The sequence below is a fragment of the Panulirus ornatus genome, chromosome 20, assembly GCF_036320965.1.
Source record: "Panulirus ornatus isolate Po-2019 chromosome 20, ASM3632096v1, whole genome shotgun sequence".
Lineage (NCBI taxonomy): Eukaryota > Metazoa > Arthropoda > Malacostraca > Decapoda > Palinuridae > Panulirus > Panulirus ornatus.
Window position 1 is genome coordinate 13,006,425 of NC_092243.1, and position 14,165 is coordinate 13,020,589.

The window sequence follows — 14,165 nt, forward strand, 5'->3', positions numbered from 1 at the left end:
TAAGCAAATGAGAGCACTCCAATAGAGTTCACAGTAAATATAGAGGGAAAAAGCTTGACTTTTATGCTGAGAGCAAAATCCTATCGCCAATACATTTATACAATTTATAGTGATGATATCGAGTTGCAGTCTTCTAATATTGGGTCATTAATAATTCAAGAGGCTTGCGAGCTATTGCAATATTGAGGCACTTCACCCTAATGGTTACTGAGAACCGTGAAACATTAATTGTGTTTGTAATGCCATTTACTCACATAAATCAATGCATATGTTTTCCTTCATTATAAGTGCCACGAGCTGGTGCAGAATTATAAACGCTCTAACTTTATTGAGCGAAAGAAAAAAAAAACAGCGTTCGAATTAGAAGTGGCAATTAAATGTGTTTTCACATTTGATTGCCACTTCTAATTCAGGGTCATGTTATGTTTAATTGCCACTTCTAATTCAGGTCATGTTATATGATCACACATAACTGAGACGCCAGCGAAATTCGTCGGAGCTTTATCCTCACTCATCTACAGTCTCGGCTGGAACTCTAGCTACACAGTTTCATGTGTGTGAACGGCTAGACTCCAACACCAGGACGAGTCTTCGATGTCATCGGCTTGTGGTAGCCCAGGGAGGATTTCTATGAGTGAGTCCTGGTGGTACCTAGGACCATTTTTCCCTAAAAGCTCCAGCAGGTCAAGGATGCGCTACTTCCAGAAGAAGGGGCATTGTGGAATGCTTTGATTTATGAGGTAAGCTCTGCAGTGTAACACACAAACACACACACACACACACACACATATATATATATATATATATATATATATATATATATATATATATATATATATATATATATATATATATATATATATATATATATATATATATAAATATATATATATACATATATATATATATATATATATATATATATATATATATATATATATATATATATATATATATATATATATATATATATATATATATATATATATATATATATATTTGTGTGTGTGTGTGTGTGTGTGTGTGTGTGTGTGTGATAACCTCCAGTTGAAATAAAACATGATTAAGAACATATGTTTCATTAGATACATTTCTATTGATAAATCTCTTAAGTTTGCAAAGAAAGGATTTTATAGAGTTAAACCCAAACCTCCCCTTGACACCAAGAGTCTTTTAGTTCTCCCTTTCAGTGATTATCTTACATTACTTCCTTGGTTGCTTAAATCCTTTGATGTAAGTGTAGCTTTCAGCAATGACAATTCTATAAAGAATATCTTAATCAAAAACTCACCTGAAAATTCTGAGGGCTCTGTTTACAGAATCCCCTGTAAAAGCTGTAATATGTTTTATGTTGGGCAGACTGGTAATGATCTTCATGTTAGACTTAAGCAACATAAATATAGTATATGAACAGGACAAGAATCGATGGCTTTGTTCAATCATGTTAAAGATTTTGACCATTGTATTGACTGGAGTAACGCTAATCCGGTTATTAGCTGTCATTCCTTTACCACGAGAAATACCATTGATATTTCTATTATTGAATGCACAAAGAACTGTAACATTTATATTTGTGAAGGTCTATACAAACTGGATAGCCTTTGTCGTAGGCAAAATCTGTAAACAGTTCCCTTTCCTGTCCATATAATGACAAATTTCTATGACAGACATGATACTAGATCTGAAGACCACCTTCCAGTAACGCTTGTCCACCAATGGCGTCTTAGCCACGTCTCTCCTTCGTACATCAACTGACTGTTCTACGTCTATCTCATTGATGTCGAGGAATTCATTTAACCTCGACGAGTTCTTACGAACCAATCACGACTGTAATTGAATTTCTTCGTTTAAATGTCTAAATTTCAGGCAGTCGTTGTGAATTTTACCCCACTTGGTTCACACTGTGAATATGCATGATGGAATTATCAGTGCCTATAGAAGTCTAAGACGTTTGGTGTCGTATACTTGGCGAGTCTTAGAAATAATTACGTTACTCTAGGTGATGATCGTAACAAGTGTTACACATCAAATTCATTTGGAGATGTATAAGGCGTTGATGTAACGACGTTTAAACCCATGACATCAATATTCATTTGAATTAGAGACTGAAGTGTAGTGACAGTGTGTTGTTGTACTTTATCATTTTTCACTTTAGGAATACTAGGATACTTTAGTAAACTAACGTTGTAAAATCCATCATTGTGTTATTTCCATATTTTCAATGTTGATCATGAAGTAGCTAATTTGGTACGAAAACACTCCTGAAGGCGAGAACATGTCATCACAGAACCGATAACAGTTAAGGCTTATTTAGATAACTCAGGTATCATCCCGATGTCAAAACTGCGACACCTCGCGTCTATAATCCTTGTATAGGAGAGGATCGGACCTACCTGCACGGCAGCTGGCGGGTGAATAACAGTTGCAGCCTTGCCTCACCCAGGGCCACCTGTACACACACACACACACACACACACACACACACACACACACACACACACACACACAAGCAAACGTGACAGTACATATCTAAAAGGATAAATGACAAGGCAACACTTGTTTAAAACTCTGTACCCTAAGAATACACACACACACACACATACACACACACACACGTAACAGTACATATTTAAAAGGATAAGTGACAAGGCAACACGTGTCTAAAACTTTGTACCCTAAGAATACACACACACACACACACACACACACACACACACACACACACACACACACACACACACACACACACACACATAAACATATATATTGTAGTTCCAAGCGTGTCTGTTATTCATAACTATACGACCGGTTAATTATTAGTCAAGACAAACGTAATTTCACATTTCCTATTAATCATTTAATCCCATGACCCTTTCTCAAAGTCAGCATTCTTATTAAAAACCTGTGTAATGAGAGAATCCCTTGATTGAAAAGTTTCTTCGACCCGATTGTACTCCTTCCCATCCACCAACAATGACGCATCCTTGCAGTGTTTACAAATGCAAGCGAAATACACAAACATCAAGAGTTTCCGTCACAGAATTGATAAAGTCACTGCTTAAAAATGCGTTAAAGAGCACTGAAGAGAATTCAGAGAAAACGAAGCTATAAGTTGGGTAACTAATCTACCAATGTGTGTCTGATATGACGATTTTTCTGTTTATAATCACCAACATTATATGTGTGGGGGATCAGTACTTTACATGTATATACTATACTAAGAATCAGAGTTATCAAGAGAATAATAACTAAAACTGGAGGAATTAAATGGTGAATAAAAATTATTTTTTTTTAATTTAATCATTAGGTTTATTAACCGAAGAGCAACTTTTATGATATATACATATGTATGTCGCTGATGATACATCGCTTGTGGCTGATTCATGTGAGAAACTGCAGAAGCTGGTAATTGAGTTTGGTAAAGTGTGTGAAAGAAGAAAGTTAAGAGTAAATGTGAATAAGAGCAAGGTTATTAGGTACAGTAGGGTTGAGGGTCAAGTCAATTGCGAGGTAAGTTTGAATGGAGAAAAACTGGAGGAAGTAAAGTGTTTTAGATATCTGGGAGTGGATCTGGCAGCGGATGGAACCATGGAAGCGGAAGTGAATCATAGGGTGGGGGAGGGGGCGAAAATTCTGGGAGCCTTGAAGAATGTTTTCAAGTCGAGAACATTATCTCGGAAAGCAAAAATGGGTATATTTGAAGGAATAGTGGTTCCAACAATGTTGTATGGTTGCGAGGCGTGGGCTATGGATAGAGATGTGCGCAGGAGGGTGGATGTGCTGGAAATGAGATGTTTGAGGACAATGTGTGGTGTGAGGTGGTTTGATCGAGTAAGTAATGTAAGGGTAAGAGAGATGTGTGGAAATAAAAAGAGCGTGGTTGAGAGAGCAGAAGAGGGTGTTTTGAAATGGTTTGGGCACATGGAGAGAATGAGTGAGGAAAGATTGACCAAGAGGATATATGTGTCGGAGGTGGAGGGAACGAGGAGAAGTGGGAGACCAAATTGGAGGTGGAAAGATTGAGTGAAAAAGATTTTGTGTGATCGGGGCCTGAACATGCAGGAGGGTGAAAGGAGGGCAAGGAATAGAGTGAATTGGATCGACCTATATATATATATATATATATATATATATATATATATATATATATATATATATATATATATATATATATATATATATATATATATATATTATAAAAAAGAGGAAAAGATGCAAGAGATACAATACAGATACAAGAGAATACCGAAATACTGTCGTTGCGTTTTCATTGCTAGTAGTAAGCACTTACTAAAGATTGTAATTTGATAGTTGATGATGTTCAAATGAGATCACCATGGGGGCTCATAGCTATGGTTTAAGTAAAATCGCTTAATTCAGATACTAATGACCTAACTAGTTCAATGGATTGCCAAGCATACTTTGATTACTCACTTTCCGATAGGCCAAAGAAAAGACAATAACTTTCTTATACTTCGTCACTTTTCAACTTGACTTTCTCACTTTTTCATACTCGATACATTTTCGTGGTGACATTATTTGAAACTGTATCACTGTATGTTCGTCAATGAGCACCGTAAATAGTAAACTTTTGCAAATGGCTTAATCCTATATGGAAGCTGCTATGGACAAGTACATGTCCCGTACAATTTAATATCTATGATAAACCTACAGCTAGCTATATGCATGACTCATGCCATGGGTTATTCTACATGCTTAATACTTACATTATTATTACAGTATGATAATTTTTGTTCCTTACGAGCTAAATAATATTGCATGAATACCCATATTTGGCATCTCTCTCTCTCTCTCTCTCTCTCTCTCTCTCTCTCTCTCTCTCTCTCTCTCTCTCTCTCTCTCTCTCTCTCTCTCTCTCTCTCTCTCTTCGGGAGGGAGGGATGTGATTGGTGGTCAGTAGTTGGCTGTCGGCCCCTCCCTGTTGATGCCTGGGAACCGATCGACACTGTGGGGTTGCCAACATATAATCTCCCTCCCCCATATAGTGGCTCTAGTAATAGATTATTGGTGTCAATGGGAGGTTTAGGCTCAACTCTATAAAATGATTTCTTTGCAAACTAAAGGGATTTATCAATGAAAGATCTAGTGCACTTAAACTTAGATCCATTGACACCAAGAATCTTTTATTTTTCCCTTTTAATGATAATTTTACTTTACTTCCCATGTTGCTTAAGTCCTTCAACGTAAATGTTGCCTTCAGCAACAATGATACTATAAAGAATATCATAATCAGGAATTCACCAGAAAATTCTCTTGGATGCATCTATAAAGTGCCACGTGGAAATTGTGATAAATTTTATGTTCTTCAGACTGGTAAGGATCTTTATGTTAGACTTAAGCAACATAGATATAGTATAAGAACGGGACAAGAATCAAATGCCTTGTTTAATCACGTTAAAATCTATGATCATTGTATTGACTGGAGTAATGCCATCTCAGATATTAACTCTAACTCTATTACCACGAGAAATAACATTGAATCTTCTATTATCAAATTCACAAAGAATTATAATCTTAATAATAGTGATGGTCTTTAAAAATTAGATAACTTTATTGTTGATAAAATTTGTAAAATGATAAGTTTATGAACACTCGTTGTATGTCTTGGACAATCGCATGTTTACCGAATGGCGTCCTAGCTTCGTCTCTTCGATGTATATCAATTGACTTATATATCTCTCTTGTGTCTCCCCTGATGATGTGATTATTATATGAAAGAGCACTTGGGAACTTATCGTGTTTCATTTTCCCCGTGGACTCATAGGAATATGGAAGGTATTGCAGTGGAATCTATTAAAAAAGGGGGTGACTGTATTGTTGACTGGTTGGTAAGGTTACTTAATGTATGTATGACTCATGGTGAGGTGCCTGAGGATTGGCGGAATGCGTGCATAGTGCCATTGTACAAAGGCAAAGGGGATAAGAGTGAGTGCTCAAATAACAGAGGTATAAGTTTGTTGAGTATTCCTGGTAAATTATATGGGAGGGTATTGATTGAGAGGGTGAAAGCATGTACAGAGCATCAGATGGGGGAAGAGCAGTGTGGTTTCAGAAGTGGTAGAGGATGTGTGGATCAGGTGTTTGCTTTGAAGAATGTATGTGAGAAATACTAAGAAAAGCAAATGGATTTGTATGTAGCATTTATGGATCTGGAGAAGGCATATGATAGAGTTGATAGAGATGCTCTGTGGAAGGTATTACGAATATATGGTGTGGGAGGCAAGTTGTTAGAAGCAGTGAAAAGTTTTTATCGAGGATGTAAGGCATGTGTACGTGTAGGAAGAGAGGAAAGTGATTGGTTCTCAGTGAATGTAGGTTTGCGGCAGGGGTGTGTGATGTCTCCATGGTTGTTTAATTTGTTTATGGATGGGGTTGTTAGGGAGGTGAATACAAGAGTTTTAGAAAGAGGGGCAAGTATGAAGCTTAGTAAGTGAGTCAGTTGTTGTTCGCTGATGATACAGCGCTGGTGGCTGATTCATGTGAGAAACTGCAGAAGCTGGTGACTGAGTTTGGTAAAGTGTGTGAAAGAAGAAAGTTAAGAGTAGATGTGAATAAGAGCAAGGTTATTAGGTACAGTAGGGTTAACGGTCAAGTCGATTGGGAGATAAGTTTGAATGGAGAAAAACTGGAGGAAGTAAAGTGTTTTAGATATCTGGGAGTGGATCTGGCAGCGGATGGATCCATGGTAGCGGAAGTGAATCATAGGGTGGGGGAGGGGGCGAAAATCCTGGGAGCCTTGAAGAATGTGTGGAAGTCGAGAACATTATCTCGGAAAGCAAAAATGGGTATGTTTGAAGGAATAGTGGTTCCAACAATGTTGTATGGTTGCGAGGCGAGGGCTATGGATAGAGTTGTGCGCCGGAGGGTAGATGTGCTGGAAATGAGATGTTTGAGGACAATGTGTGGTGTGAGGTGGTTTGATCGAGTAAGTAATGTAAGGGTAAGAGAGATGAGTGGAAATAAAAAGAGCGTGGTTGAGAGAGCAGAAGAGGGTGTTTTGAAATGGTTTGGGCACATGGAGAGAATGAGTGAGGAAAGATTGACCAAGAGGATATATATGTCGGAGGTGGAGGGAACGAGGAGAAGTGGGAGACCAAATTGGAGGTGGAAAGATGGAGTGAAAAAGATTTTGAGTGATCGGGGCCTGAACATGCAGGAGGGTGAAAGGAGGGCAAGGAATAGAGTGAATTGGATCGATGTGGTATACCGGGGTTAACGTGCTGTCAGTGGATTGAATCAGGGCATGTGAAGCGTCTGGGGTAAACCATGGAAAGTTGTGTGGGGCCTGGATGTGGAAAGGGAGCTGTGGTTTCTGGCATTATTGCATGACAGCTTGAGACTGAGTATGAACGAATGGGGCCTTTGTTGTCTTTTCCTAGCGCTACCTCGCACACATGAGGGGGGAGGGGGATGGTATTCCATGTGTGGCGAGGTGGCGATGGGAATGAATAAAGGCAGCCAGTGTGAATTGTGTGCATGGGTATATATGTATGTGTCTGTGTGTGTATATATATGTGTACATTGAGATGTATAGGTATGTATATTTGCGTGTGTGGATGTGTATGTATATACATTGTGTATGGGGGTGGGTTGAGCCATTTCTTTCGTCTGTTTCCTTGCGCTACCTCGTAAACGCGGGAGACAGCGACAAAGCAAAATAAATAGATATAAATAAATATATATATATATATATATATATATATATATATATATATATATATATATATATATATATATATATATATATATATATATATATATATATATATATTCTGCACAGGCCGAAACATTAGAAGAATACGAAGGAGTTTCAGCCCCAGCGCTTAAGTGCTCTTGGCTGGATCCTAACCCCACACTTGTATGGACTTGGCTGGACGTCATCCGCACCCCAACCACACAGTTCAGTACTTTTAGCCAACCTCATCCCCGTTATCCTTATACCTGTTTGAACTCGAACCCTAAGTACGAGTGTCAGCTAATACATAACTTGGCAGCTTCTGCAAGAATGTCAAACATCTCCCGGTGTACTTATCATCTCATTTAGGGAAAGACTCCCATTTCTTCACTCTTAGTATGCCATGTATCCCGTATGAGAAGGATTACCTTACGTCCAACTGTCACTGATACCAGCATATCCCTCATACATTCACGGTGGATAACCTCCACCAGCCCTGCTCAGCTAGGGAGTCGACCCATCGTCTTCATCGTTGTCAGCACACTGTGCTATATTATCATGCACAGACACCAGAGGTCTGTGACCTGTCGTAGTTTTCCTGTTACCGGTTAGGGTTGGTCAGCTGAATTTCCTCCAGTCCAATTTCTACGACGTAAAGGGTTCCCTACTCTACATTGTCTTCTCTCGCCATGTCGAATACCGTCGCTGGGAGAGTGAATGCTCCTATGAAGGGCTAATTTGGTATGTCATATGTCTACGCTAAAGTAGAGGTGACGTAAAGTTTAATGAAATATCTCTATATACTTAATACAATCCCTTGAAAGAGGGGGGGGAAATGTGGTCTTCATATAACCAGTTATAAAACTTAACAAATACAGACACATTCATGATAAGAAATGTGGCTCTAAACATGGCCATCCTTTACATTTTAGTTTCTAACTAGAAGTGTACAGTCACCCAGAAGGCAATGTTAAGCACCACTATAATGATAGGAAGAGCAATACTTCTATAAACCACGAGGAATCTCAATGACAGCATTGGATCTGAGTGCAAGTGGACAGGTTTTGTGGTTTCTGGTCCCATAGGGTTGACAACAATCATACGTATTCTGTCTGAGATGGGACAAGACTCGGTTTTATCTGTGACGAAGATGTGAATCATAATGTTGATGAAGAGCACGAAGATGATGGAGAAAAACCAGACGTCAATTAGCTTTATCTCAGCAGACTTAGGGAGAGAGCTGGAGAGGTTAGAGAAGAGTGTGTATAGGACGAGCAACGTGGTGAGAGACATGATGGCCCGAACATTAAGTGCCTCCAGCTTGACGAAGAGCGTCGCCCAGCTCACCAGAAGCAGCAGCATCGACGGCATGAAAGTGGACATGATGATTACCCCTGGACGACGGTGGAGCTCAAACTCAAACATCATCTGACTCTTCCCAGAGTGGGGTCCGACCCGAGGGTTCTTGACGCTGTACTGAGCTAGATCCTTGGCGCCAGTGTAGACCATCGTGCTCGCTAGGGTGGAGAAGTGGACGTAACCCTCGTAGGTGGAAGGAAGGCTGACGACGATTCGACAGAGCTGGATGTCCACGGGATACGCCCAGAAGTTAAACAGGCATATGATGCTAGCTGTATACTGGTGCACCAGGGAGAGGTTGTTGCTCGCTCCTGGGTACAGAGTATCTGGAAGAAAAAGGAAAAAAGATTGAGAGATTAAGCGTTTTTCAAAGATTAAGCTTTTCTTTCCTAGGACGCGATATATCAGGTGATCATATCTGAGGAATACAACAGGGGAGTAGATTATGTGGGTCAAGTTATTTCAGAATAGGTTGTTTTTATCATTTCGCTTTGCTGACGATGAACAGAATTATTTCAGACACCGTCCTTAAGACCATGTTCGCAAGCTGGTCAGTACACAAATCTACCCACAGACGTGATAGTCTTATGTGATTTCCTTCTTTGTTTTTCCTACCACTGCAGCCATTAAACTTTGGCATAAAAACAGCCATAATTTCGGAGCCTCAGATATACTGTAAAACCACATACTTCCTCTTAAATACGTGTATGACTCACAGCAGAAAAGCCAATACACAGAGTTTTCATTTCTGTACACTTACACATGCATGTGTATAAAGATAACATAGATGGAGAATGAGAAGGCGAAATGGCGCCCTTACACTGCTACCCATCTTCACTCAAGCAGCGGTCAGCGTCACTAGATGAGAATCTGCAGACACAGGTTCGAATCCCCATTCGGGCAGCTGGCTTTATGGTTGATCAATAGATTTTACAACCTGGTAAGTTAAGATTCAGACCCTAATGACAATGTAGACTATGAGTTAAAGAACAAGCTGATCTGGCCAAAGCATTTAGGGGGACGGTATGTATAAGATGATGGAAGGATACGTGAGGAACTGCATGACATGTTCAAAAGTTTTTTCACAGTGAAACATACTATAACCTCCAACACTAGTGAGATGGGATGTGAAGGGCGTGTTAGAAGACACTGGGATGTCTAGAAAATGCATTAACAGAATACTGAATGCTCTTCACCCATGCATGGCCTTTGATAAGGATGAAAATGCACTGAAGCTGTGTGCAGATGCATTACAGAACCTCATGAAATATTGTTCAAGATGTCAGTGGAGAAAAGCAGAGCGCTAAGTGATTGGAAAAGGGCAAACGTCATGCCCATTTACAAGAAAGGAGACTGGGAGGAGGCGCTGAACTAAAGACCAATTTCTCTGACGAGCGTTGTCAGTAAGGTACAGGAAAAGGTAATCAGAAAGCAAGTGGATGAATTTCTACAGAGGAGAAATTACTGAAGTGACAGACAGCATGGTTTTAGGGAAAGCTTGTCATGTGTGACAAACCTCATACACTTCTAAGAGAGAGTGAGCTCTTTTCAAGACAAAATAGATGGGTGGTGAACTGTCTACAACTGGACAGTCAGAAAACAGTTGACTCTTACGCCATGGGAAGGTGATTGAGAAACTGGATCACCAGGCAGGATTAAGGTGGAGACTTTCTCGAAGGGAAGATTAATTTGATGGAAAGGGAACAAAATACACGTGTCAGGAGAATCTTCTTTAGGTGGGTTGAGTTCATCAGTCGTGTGCCTCAAGGTTCTGTTCCGGTACTGCTACTCTTCTTGATCTACATGAATTCCTTGCCAGGAGATGATGCAAAGGACATGAGGGAGGTGAAAAGCGAACGTATACAGTAATGAGAATGGGACAAAGTGAAAAATGCCTCAACATACATATATCATCTAGCAGGATATAAGTTTTAAGATTTTCTTTGTGAGGAGGACTTGGGAGTCGACACCGTCCCTAACCAATCGCCAGAGTCCCACATCAGGAGAATTGTAAAAGAGGCAAACTGTCTCCAGGCACATATCTGAATAGCTTTCCAGTATATGGGTAAGGTTATATTTGGCAAGCTTCTCTTATCCTACAGAGGGTCAAAACTTTTTAAGCTTGGCTAATGCACTTTAAGAAGCGCAAAGAAAAGAAAAACAAATATGAAAATGGTCCAGAGGGCAACAAAGATGGTACTAGAATTAAGAGTTGAGTTGTGGGGAAAAGGTTTAAAGCCTCAACTTTGTCTACCTTGGAAGAGAGATGAGTGAGGGGTGATCTGATCACAGTCATTAAGTTTTTAAAACAGATCCATGACGTAGAGGGTGAACAGCTCTCAGAGATGTAGAGCCAGAGCAACTAGAAGACATAACATGAAAATAAGCAAGAAACTTTTATAGTATAAGAATATTGGATGAATGGAATGAAATGACTAAAAGTATGTTAATGCAGAGAATATATATATGTGTATATATATATATATATATATATATATATATATATATATATATATATATATATATATATATATATATATATATATATATATATATATATATATATATATATATATATATATATATATATATATATATATATTGGAAAGGATTACAATTTTGCGTGTGATCAAGATATTCCTATGAGTCCACAGGGAAAATGAAACACGATAAGTTCCTAAGTGCACTTTCGTGTAATAATCACATCATTAGGGGAGACACAAGAGAGAAATATAACAGTCAGTTGAAAAGTTGAAAATGTTCAAGATAAGGGGCACCTCGAGTGTAAACCTCCCTCTCCGTACATTACAAATGCATGAATACATCATATGCAATCAAACACACAACCAACCTAATCCAGGTAACCAATTATTGAACAGCACTTAGGAAACGATGAAATGCTAGAAAGGCTGTGAGTCGACTGTCGCGCCCAGGATTCGAACCTGGGCGGGCTTATGCGTGAAAAGTGGTTAGCTATACTAATTCCTACACCACGGAAGCCCATATATTATAGAATGTCAGTCCTCATGCAATGATGACTTCCCAAACAATATTTCCTTCAATCTATAATCATATTTTAGAAGTTCGGTGTGTTTGTATGAACACACACACACACACACACACACACACACACACACACACACACACACACACACACGCGCACATTTCGACGGGGCAACATGAGTTTAGAATTCTCTTTCCGTAACACACAAATGATTGTCAAAAATAGTAATCACACAATCAAGCATACTTCTACATGCATGGACACAACAATGATTAAAAAAAAAGAAAATAAGAACACGGGAGAGGATCGAATATCATTTCTAGGAGATTGCAGCTTACCCATATTCCGATCGTTGAAGCTCGGTGGCGTGGCATTATTCGCAGTGACAACCACCATGTTTTCCGAAAGCAGCTTTGCCTGGCCGCTCTGTAGATTCACAAACCGGTAGGTGGGTGTCCAGACCTTCTCTCTGTCGTCTGTGCCCAAGATCGTCCCCGTCTTTGAAGACGTCAGGTGCCTCATGCTAACCCTGCTGTCCACCCAGGTTAACACCATCTCAAACTCGAGCGTGATAGCCATGTTGATCTCATCAACGTTAGCGACGCGGGTCAGCGTCAGCCTAGCAAGCATCATGAGGACAGAGGCTTGAGAACCCACTGGGGGTAACTGGATCTGATATTCGTCGCCGACGATGATCTTGGCACAGTGAAGCTCATCGCTGCCGTCATCACAGTCGTACCGTAAGTTACACCGATCATCCCTCGTGATACAGTGACCAGAACTGCACATAAACTGTTCGCTGTCACAAGGAGACAGGCTGAGAGTAACAGAGGAGCCCTCCGGTAGTTCACAGATTTCCTCTTGAACGATCCAGCTGTGTTTACCAACCGGGTAGGACCTCGTCATAATCCCTGATGTTCTTAGCATCGTCGAATTGTTTGCGGTATCCGTTAGAGTCCACTGCTTGCTCGTAGCACTCCAGTGGATAACCTTATCATAGTAGCCGGAGAACACTGGTCGGCCGTCGATATATATTCCCTTCAGCGAAAAACGCATTTGATGTTCGCTGTCGAAACAGAGGCCCCGAAGTCGAAGAAAATCCGTGTGTTCCATTTGGCAAATCACACACTGTCTCTTTGTAGTCCGACAGCTAGAATCAATCCACTGCCCATCGGTCATCAGCTGGGCGCAGTTATAAATGCTTCCACCTGCAGGGTAGGTGGGTGCAAAATTAATGAAATCTATAGGCTGGTAATTCGAGATGTCCCTCCACACGCCTTCTTCCAGCTCATCGCTGATCCCAAGCCAAACCTTCCACGGGGTAGAGGGAGAGCAAACATCATGGAAGGGCTCCAGCTCCTGCATTAATAGTTCCGTCTCCAGGGAGGAGGTGGGAATAGCTGCTGTGGCATTCATGATGCCGCATAGTGACACAGAGGCCACAAAGCTCCTCATCTCCGGCAGCATGACGAAGTGACCGTGCACCGACCTGTGGAGGAATATTTTTTCTCAGTACAAAAAAGCTAGGGTGGCAAGAGGTAAATGTGGGGTGTAGAAGATACCAAGACTGTAGAATTTCCATTTCCTTAACTCATTTTTGCAACAATAGGCAGGTGTGTTGATATTACAATTTTATTTAGTGTGTTTATGGCTGTGGTGGTGGGGGAGGTAAATGCAATGGTTTTTAAGACAGGGACGAGAATACAGTGTGCGTGCGTGTGTGTGTGTGTGTGTGTGTGTGTGTGTGTGTGCTTGTGTTGTTACAGTTATCTCCCCTATTTACCAATAATGTTATAGTTATCCATTATATCTTATTCAGTTTTCTTTGAGGAAGTATATGTCCGGGGTCTTACTGTTGTATGTTAATATAAGAGATTTTTGCTTATTTGACTGTAAACTAATTAAGAGTAAATACTTCCAGTATTATTACAAATCATGGAAGGACAAAGCATATGTAAGAGACAAGAGAAAGAGATATGAAAAAATTGTATAGAAACTGGAACAAGGCCAAGGTCAAGCCTCTCTCACAATGGCCAAAGAGGAAGGATGTGATACAAAGCTGTTGGTAAATGTATAATGTAATCTGATTACATCTCAATCGTTTCA

The 14,165-nt window shown here is 40.0% G+C and overlaps 1 protein-coding gene across 1 annotated transcript; it reads right to left on the minus strand.

The window, feature by feature from the left end:
- Positions 1 to 8,518: 8,518 nt before the first annotated feature.
- On the minus strand, positions 8,519 to 13,537 carry LOC139755784 (uncharacterized). Its single transcript, XM_071674406.1, has 2 exons — positions 12,398 to 13,537; positions 8,519 to 9,381 (listed from the first exon to the last, which is right to left on the minus strand). Exons 1-2 carry the CDS (start codon positions 13,524 to 13,526, stop codon positions 8,636 to 8,638), a joined length of 1,875 nt encoding a protein of 624 aa, XP_071530507.1. The 5' UTR covers positions 13,527 to 13,537; the 3' UTR covers positions 8,519 to 8,635.
- Positions 13,538 to 14,165: the final 628 nt, after the last annotated feature.